Source organism: Branchiostoma floridae, chromosome 7, assembly GCF_000003815.2.
Source record: "Branchiostoma floridae strain S238N-H82 chromosome 7, Bfl_VNyyK, whole genome shotgun sequence".
Taxonomy (NCBI): domain Eukaryota; kingdom Metazoa; phylum Chordata; class Leptocardii; order Amphioxiformes; family Branchiostomatidae; genus Branchiostoma; species Branchiostoma floridae.
In genome coordinates, this window is record NC_049985.1 from 22,584,265 (window position 1) to 22,594,016 (window position 9,752).

Genomic DNA, 9,752 nt, shown 5'->3' on the forward strand with positions numbered 1-9,752 from the left:
GATACAACATAAGTTCTTAACTATGGGAAAGTTCACTACATTAAAATCAGTCCTTGTTCAGAATCAGTCCTTTGAACTCCTTTAAACTACTGGAACGCCTCTGCTTTAAGGTAAGTTCATTCCAGAGAGTCGGACCGTAGTGTTGTATGCTGCCTTTAAACGAGTGCACATTACTCTGGGGTATGTGTAGTAAGTGGGGGTCCCATCATTATTGTCTTCCTTTCGTCATTAATAGAAAAAGGCATGATCAATGCAGCGTTAATCGTTAGCTGAGTGGCCCTGATGGCGCTGGTGTTTGGAGAAAAGGGAGATATATATGATAGATATGAATCACATGTACAGTCGATAGATAATAAATGTTTCTGACGACATTGCCGACTGGAGTTTATGGTGTGTTAAACGGAAATGATAAATGCTTCTGATCTAATATACAAGTACATATTTCATACATTAATGTGAAATATTGTATGATGTGGATAGAGTATTGCAAAAACAGTTTGGAGATGTTTTGTCAAACCGTATACTTAACCATAACATTACATGTTGCAATATAGATTAGACCGCTAGGAGGAGTTACTGCATGGGCTGAATTGAGATAGTTGTTACGGACGTGACACATTTTGGAGCGAAATTCAACAACTCTTTACACCTCAACGCTCCGTGACTGATTTTTTCGTACAAAGTTGTGACTAATTAATCTTACTTTAGCAATTCCAATTTTTCTTTTTTTCAACATGAATGTTGTAATTAACACTTGTTCGCATTGAAATGTACAAAATGGCAATTTTTTGTTGGAAATTGTTTTCAGTGAAGGCTGTCTAATTTTTTAGGAAAATTCTATTTTTAACCATAGCCAACAAAATGGCTACTTATTATTTTCTTACCATTGGTTAAGTTTTACAGGGAAGGTAACAAACCGGTAACGTTTGTCACAACAGTAGACTTAAACCTTTTTTTTACAACCTCCATTAGAATGCCCCCCATTCCATGTCTTAAACGTGTCGTGCGATGTGTGCCAGACAAAGGCCGAATACGGACCCCTACACTGATAACGTTTAGGGAAAGGTTCAAGAGGACTGCGAGATAGACTACAAATTATATTAACCAAATCGCAACCAATCAACACAGTCAAGTCTACCCAAGCAAACCTCCCAGCCATCGCGAAGCACGTCTGAAGATCGTACATAATGTGACAGGGGTATGAGGGACCAACAAAAATTGGCCAATTTGGTGACCATTGGAACACATCACTACCTGTCTGCCCTCTTCTGTTGTGATAGCACAAATTTGTGTGGCCCAGGGCTACTGAAACGGAGATGGGCGCCGCCCTATGTACCATCTGGTTCGAGAAGAACTTTAACAATGTCCCTGACAAGAGGCCGATCGAGAAATGGGTGCTAGGGTCTACAGGTTTTTTTTTCATTTTTTTTTCAGGTTCGGTCGGGTATTATAACGTGAAACACAACATTCTTTCATTGGCCTTACGAGAAGTCGTGACTCAAAAGTAATCTATGTTAATGATGCTCTTGAGCTTTGTATATTTGTCAAACACTTATGATTCATGAAAAGCTTAATAACAGATGAATGTTGTTTGATTAATACTTATGCAGGTATGAAAATATAGGAAACGCACAAGTATGCATGAGAAGAGGTTGTCGCCTGGTCAGGATATTGGAAATATGATTTTGAAGTTTCCGCAAATATCAACGTGTTATTTGACGTCAAATGCCAGCTAATACTACTGGCTTTAAACTAAATCAACTTGTAGGCGGTCTGTCGAACTTTGGTCGATCCATTCGATAGAATAACGTGAATAGTAAGAGCGCAAGACGTTTTGGATACAACTTTCAACTTCAAGAAGGAAAGAACCTCTTAAAGATATACAGGTGTTATTTGTACAGCGTATCAACAAGGAGAAAGTCTCTTAAAATGCACAAGTGTTGTTTGTACATTATGCAAACAAGGAACAAACTACGCACGTTAGAATGCCACGTGCAGCATTTTATGATGAATTGATTTTGTGTTATAAAAGTCGGTTGAATGGAGAAGATTCTCCTCGTTCTCTGTGGAGAACACTGAAGGTGCCTTCACGTGTTTAGTCCTGGCCACGTCACAAGTAAGTACGGTGGAGATTTTTGTACATGTCTTTACTAACAGTCTATAACTGTCTATGTCATGTCTGTGTCTGTGTCTGTGTCTGTGTCTGTGTCTGTGTCTATGTCTGTGTCTGTGTCTGTGTCTGTGTCTATGTCTATCTCTATGTTTATGTCTATGTCTATGTCTGTGTCTATGTCTGTCTATGTCTATGTCTATGTCTGTGTCTGTGTCTGTGTCTGTGTCTATGTCTATGTCTATGCCTATGTCTATGTCTGTGTCTATGTCTATGTCTATGTCTGTATCTACGTCTATGTCTATACACTGTGTGTAGCACTTAACATATGGTCATGATTCTCTGTTTCTAGATACGCCTGCAACGTTGGCATAGTTTAATTACGTATTACTATTATTATGATAATAATACGTTAACCTAATGATGTTTCTACAGTAAATAACTGTTTTTCTATGCTAAATATCAATTTCTTCCGCTTCTTACAGCCTAATCTACGAACATGAAGTTGGTGCTTAGCTTGGTCGTTCTTGCTGTTGGCGGTGAGTAAACTATACTGTTAACATTTCTCAATTCATATAGATTTACTTATATTACACAGAAATGATTTTCACTACACATTTACACTACGTTTGTAATTTGAAAGCCAAGACTATTGAATCCCACGAATTTATTTGCCTGTACAGCGCACGCCATGACCATCGTGACCGTCAGCACTCCTGAACCGAAGGTCGAGGCTAGTGAGGTAGTGTTGGGGGTTCCGCGGAACTCAAGTGCGAGTTTGACATCCAACCCAACTCTACACAGCCTCCTACTATCGCCTGGTTCAAGGTTATAACGTCTCTCACTCACTCATTCATTCATCCATCCATTCATTCATTTACTCTCTCATTTACTCACTCACTCACTCACTCGCTCATTCTCTCATTCACTCGCTCGCTAGCTTATTATCTCACTCACTCACTCACTCACTCACTCACTCCTCACTCTTTCACTCACTCATTTATCCATTTACTATCTCACTTAATCACTCGCTCTCTCGCTCATTCTCTCACTCACTCACTCCTCGATCCACTCACTCACTCACTCACTCACTCACTCCTCACTCACTCCACTCCACTCCACTCCTCACTCACTTCACTCACTCACTCACTCATTCACTCACTCACTCACCCACTCACTCATCACTACTTAGTCTTCCTTAATGCGTTCTTGTCTTCGTGTCTTGTCCAGGGTAATGCCGATTTCCGCGGTGCCGAGCGGATCTACACGGGACACAAGGTGTGGGGGAACGAGACGGAACGGCGGGAGGACAGCTTCGGGGACTACATCGGGCGGGTGGAGGTGGCGGATCTGGACAAACCCGCCATCAAGATCAGCGGCATCAAGGTAAGGCCACCTTTCCATTAGACGGCGATCACGCTGCGTTCTCACTGCGACATAAATAGGATATGTGTAACATTCGCTTTCACACTGGTATCATGCAAAACTTACAAGTGTGACTGAGAAGACAACAAATCACACAAAGTGTAAAACGATTCATTTCTTTTCTATACAATTCGTTGAATTCGTATGTCAAATTTTAGGTCGCAGAGAGAGCGGGGTGAGATCGCCGTCCTAGTGAAAAGGGGGTATAATAAAAGTTCCCCTTTCTCCATGGGGTAACCTATATCCGTTGTTTAAGAAACAGGGTATTTAGGGCTGTTAAATCGACGGACGTTGATTTCGAACTGCAATGTTTTCGAATGATTCCAAAACGTTTTTATAGTATTGTCCGTCGACATGGCATCTTAAGATACACTGTTTTTAGATAGAACGGATATAGGTTACCCCGCGGATAAAGGAGACTAGCGTTACAGTTTCCTCATACTAGCTTTCTGCCACGGTTGCTTTCTTGTAAAAGTTAAGCCTGTAACACTATCAGATTTAATGTTTCAAAACGAACAATTAAGCGTAGAATATGGCATGATAATGTACCACGATGTGCCTGTATTTGAAAGAACTAAGCAATTTATGAGTTAAGTAATTATAAGAACTGTTATTGGTGATAGCTAATAAGCTAATCTCTGTCTTACTGGGAAAGCTAACCTCCATCAGCACCGTCACACAAACTTGTTGCTGTACGATTTGCAAATTACTACGCTAATGCTTCAAACGTTGCAAGATATCATATGAAATTTATATGGACTATGTATACTATGACGACCCACGTCGGCAAAGTACTGGTTGGCCTACTCAACTGCCGAGCCGACAGGAGAATCCATCACTATAAACGCCTCTTCGGAGTAACATTTTTAGAATAATTGCAAAAACTTTTCCCCTGCAGAGTACTTTGCGCGTTACTGGTGTACCGTAGCGGAGTGGGGTGTGCGTACGGAGTTCGGAGTGGACGCCAAGTCAGTTCTGCTGACTGAAACTGGTGAGCTTAATTCAAATCAGTTCCATCGTATGTTAACTCATTGCCTTTGCTAGAAGGGTACGTTTTCGGTAGCGTTTGTATGTACGTATGTCTGTACATATGTGTGCGTGTGTGCATATGTGCATATGTATAATGTTTCTAGAACACACTAAGAATTCCCAGAAATGGAAAAGAATAATTATTCTGACGGAATTCCGGCTCATTCTTGCTCTCCTGTGAAGGGGCCTTTACAGGTGCCCTTGAGAGGAATTAATCCCTGCTGGCAAGAGATTGTGGACCCCATTGTGTAAACACATGCTACGACGCCGCACGTTATTGAAAATCGTAATTGACTCAAACGGTTTCCTAAAGAATAAGATAGCGTTGAGTGGAGTTATGTGTTATATAATATAATGCTTGGTTGTCCCATGTTAGACTGCCCCGCAAGCACACTCTTGCCATATATGTACTGCGCAAGGAGGGTGGGTTGTATTGAACGATTCTTTTTCGTTTGCATCAAAAGATGTAATGTTGCGGTACCAATTATCGCGTATAACGTAGTGGTACTAGTATTTATCATCGTCAGGTGCCCGAGTAATGGTCCACATTTGGTTATGTCCATACTATGTCGAGTTGTATATTTTTAGAAAGGCTGATATTTCGACCTGTTTTGAATAAATCAGACGGTTATTTGTACCACTACCTAACGTATCTTTTACAAAACGTTGTTGAACCCCCCAGGCCATTCCATGGTACATCCCATTTACATTTCCGTTTCCGGTGAGAAGGAAGTGGAGGAAGGTGGTGACGTAGAGATGACGTGTCAGTGTCAAGGTTGCTTCTACCCAACATTCGAATGGTTCAAGGTAGGGCAACGCAACTTACAGAATTTTTGCGTAATTTGACCTTGTCCTTTTACTTGACTTCTCTATTAGATACTTTTTTTTTTAAATACAACAAATATAGGATACCCCGCGAATAAAGGTGAACCAGCGCTGCCCGCCTCTTAGAACGGAACGGAAAAGAGGGTGGAATGGGGGATATTTCAGCTGTCTTTTCCGTTTCTTGTTACCATTTAGAATCTGTAAGATCTTCTGACGCCAGTTCTTTTTGACATGTTAGAGTGTAGTTTTTTTCTGACTCACTCATTTTCGTTCGTTCGTTATTAAGACCGTAGTTGTAGCGGCAGGTGGCACTTAGGGCATAACGATGTTTCATTCAACATGGTATCATTCTTACAGGGAGGGGTTGCTAGCCATACCCGATCCTTTTTAACGTGCTTAAGGCACCCCCCCCCCCCCCAGCCGGGATACCCCGATTTTAGGTCCCATCCAAAAGACAGGTCAGGCCCCAACAAAAATTCCTAACCAGAATTGAACCAGGGTCTCACAGTTAACAGCTTCCTATAGAACCAGTAGTTCAACTGTGTGAGACTGCTACAAGTAAAGCTACGTATACTGGGGCATACTTTAATAAGGTTTCTTAATTCCTATCGACACTGAAATAGAGACTGTTATTAGTAAACAAAAACAAACACGTACTGTGTCTTGTCTGCACCAGGGCCCGGCGTTTGCCGGAAGTGAGTGGGCGACGACCGGAAATTACACCCATATCGCATCCAAGGAATATTTTGGCATCATGGGATTTGTAGACCTAGAGATTGAGGATGGATTTGGCCAGTTCAGCGTGACGCCATCCAATTCCCTCCGTCTGACCGGGGCACAGGTGACCGACGCCGGAAGGTCAGTTGCTAAAGCTAAGGGCAGAACCCGCCGTACGTGCAACTGCGTGCTGTCTATGTGCTAAAACGTGGTCAATCTTTTTTGATCCGTAAGTGGTAAGTACTGCCTCCGTATGAAATCATACGGAATCCAACGAATTTGGGAGCACGCAAATACGCAGTAGCATGTTCAGTGTATAAAAAACTTTCTCTGAGTTCGGGCTGCGGATTCACCTTCCGTATGACCCAATACGGGTGACGCGCGTGCCCCGTAGATCGAGTAAGGAAACCGTACGTACGTAGCACGTGTTAGTACGGTAACGTGGCTATAGCACAGTTATCGTACGTTGTAAGCACGTACACTTAGGCCCCCATTTCACTAGGACGGCGCTCTCGCTGCGATGGCAAATTTGACCCTGGCGGTGACAGCGTGGTGTAATCGCCAAGGTCACCATGGGAGCGCGGTGAGAGCGCCGTGGGAGCGTGGTAAAAGTTATAACTTTGAGTATATACTCTTTGCCTCCTCGGCGGACGTTTTAACCCTATTCAGACCGGGGGGGGGCTTTTGAGGCCCGCGCTAACTTTGATGTCCTATAACGCCAGAACGGCTTACGCTAGAGCCACCAAATTTAGTGAGTTTTCCTAAAATATTGTTGGCAACAATTCTACGAAGTTTGACAAATTTTCCATTTTTTCTTGTTGCCATGGCAACCGTTTGTTGACAGGCAGTTTTGCCAAAAATCACTATTTTTGGTTCTAACAATGTATTTTTCAAATTTATTTGCTATATTACTGTGATTTTGTTACATAAATAAAATCTTATATTATTCAGCATATCTTTCATAATTATATATGCATAAATTATGCTAATTTGATGACGTCATCAGCCCAAAATCCAAGATGGCGGACGGAATGGCCAGATCAAGAAAAACAAGCTAATTATCCCTTAAAATTTGCAACTACCTGGTATTTTTTCATCAAAAACCATCTAAATGAATGAATTTAGTCTATTTCCATTGCCCTTTGTGATTATTTGTTGCAAAAAAAGTATTTTTAAAAATTCAAGGTGGTGGATATAATATGGCGGAGCCCAACTCGTATCTTAGATGTGCATGACGTCATTTTATGACGTCATATTGACGTCATTGATGTTGCTATTGGCAACGCAAGTCGTAATAAACATTATTATTCTGTTATCTGCACTTGTTGTTACATTTTTTTCAGCATAACTTGAAGTTTTCTGAGAATACCCATTTTTCATGGGTTTGGCTAATGTAATCAAATTGATGACGTCATAATTACGTCATCTTACGTCAACGTAACGTCCAACGTCACATATTTGTCAGATATTATGTCGAAATCATGTCCTGAAAATTTTGTGGCCCTACGGCACGTCGTTTTAGAGTTATAGGACTTAGAAGTGGAGGGCCTCAAAAGCCCCCCCCCCGGTCCAGGGATGACCAAAAAAGCCCGGTCTGAATAGGGTTAAGTTATGAGAGGCAATAATCTGCATGTCTTACAGGTACTGGTGTAAGGTGACGAGCGGTGGAATTGCGGACATCAAGGCCACCGTGCTGAAGGTCAAAGGCATGTACCCAAGGTCACTCACATGTACCCTCCAAGCAGAGGTTTGGCAGAGGTTTTTTACGTGTTTTTAGGCTTTTTTGTCGGAATATCTATTTTGTACCGTTTTCTTCATGTTTGGTTGACTGACATGAGGAAAACGGAACAAAATGGAAATCCCTCAAAAAACATCCGGAGCATTTCCTCTGCTTGGACAGTAGCTATTTAGCCCTTTGGATACTGACTTTGCCTGGATAGATCTTATTGGTGATTACTTCCAGCGATAATGACGTGATTTTTCCAGTAAGGAGGGTTAGCTCATCTCAAATTATGACCGGATGTACAGTCCAGCAATGACGGGGGCATTTTATGAGTGACGCGGGTTGCTATTATCTGTTGACTCGGTAACTTTGTCAACAACCTTTGGCATGAGTGCCAGCTTGCTTTAGGGCGGCACCACATAGTACTGTATTTTCCTTTTTGTTCCATTAAAAAAAAATAACAACCGTTCCGAGGCCTTTTCCCCATGGTCCCACCTTCGTCAAGTACTACTTTTGTGCCAGCTTCGATATCTGATTATGTAACAGTTTGGCTGACATACATACAAGCAAGGTGGTCCAACTCGCGGCAGGCTGTTGTTATTTGTTATAGGCTGATGCTTAAATATATAGCCCCAACAAATAATATCGCCAAAGCAATGTCCAACCAAGTTATGTCTTTTAATATAAATGTTTTATTGCAAATTCGTACGGCTAATTGTAAGTAAACAACATCAAATTCTAACGTACTAACATAAATTGATTGAATGGGGGCCAACTACAAGTGAATAAACTATGTTCGGACATACTGAGATTAACTAAAGAGACTGAATGTATATACATGATATAGAATAGGGTTTATACCTACGTTACTATTGCGGGTTCCGACGTTTACTTAAAAAACAGTTGAAAATAAGACGCCCCATATTTTCTGTAAAAGGCTATTTCGATGATGTCAGTAGGAATAGTATATTTTGTGTGTTTTTTTTTAACAATGAAAACCTTGGTGCGAATTCGGACACTCCTTCGAATAATATTGTAAAATAGTGCTTAGTGGCGTCGCCAAAATTGATCTTCTGATAGCCCATCCACACTCGTGGCGTTTTTCCATCTCACAGTGCCGGAGTTCACCTGTGCCGGTAAGGCTGACGGGTACTACCCAGACCCGGAGGACTGCGCCATGTACTACCAGTGTCTGTACGGCTTCCCCCAGCCCTTCCACCGCCCGTGTGGGTACGCCGGTATGGTCTTCAACCCGGAGCACCTGTACTGCGACTGGGCCTTCAACGTGGGACCGCCATGTGGGGTAAGTAAAAGTGGCATCTCACTGTACTTGGGGCACTGGTGCGGCACTGCGCACACTGCTTACAATCTGTTTTCACACCTGTTCTTATTGTTAAACACTACTTTCAAGTTTCAACATACACAACTTGACAATAGTTCTTTCTCTTTACAGAGCAGGGCTTAGATCAACGACCCTCCCTTCACCTCTGATGAACACTGACGTCATCAATGGTTGACGTCCCATATGGCTGACGTCACTAAACCACAGGAGCAAACGTCATCACTCCAGTTAATCAGAAACAACATTGTTCTGTTCATATTTTGATAAGCTTCTGTTTTAGTTGCATTTAGATAAAGTCGCTTGCTACGACGACAACTCATATCGTGATTACATTTAAATAAGCATTAAATAATGCCTCAGTGACAATCGTTTTCTTTTTTCATTTTGCTGCTATGAAAAATTAAGGTATAGTTTGGGCGAGTCTTTGTGTGTGTGTGTGTGTTTTGGATAGTTGTGAACAATATAAGTTGTGGACAAATAGCCTGTTGATGTTAAAATTTGTAACTTTTATTCAACGTAGTAGCAATTTATGCTCACAGCTCAAGGTATTTTGTGTGGTTCCTCGGGTGATCGTCTTAAGC

At 41.7% G+C, this 9,752-nt stretch overlaps 1 protein-coding gene across 1 annotated transcript; it reads left to right on the top strand.

The window, feature by feature from the left end:
* Nucleotides 1–3,345: 3,345 nt before the first annotated feature.
* On the top strand, nucleotides 3,346–9,550 carry LOC118420175 (the record flags this gene model as incomplete). Its single annotated transcript, XM_035826888.1, has 7 exons — nucleotides 3,346–3,496; nucleotides 4,434–4,526; nucleotides 5,247–5,371; nucleotides 6,066–6,247; nucleotides 7,748–7,812; nucleotides 8,945–9,132; nucleotides 9,283–9,550. Coding segments are annotated over 7 exons (816 nt in total), but the record flags the coding sequence as incomplete, so codon positions are not given.
* Nucleotides 9,551–9,752: the final 202 nt, after the last annotated feature.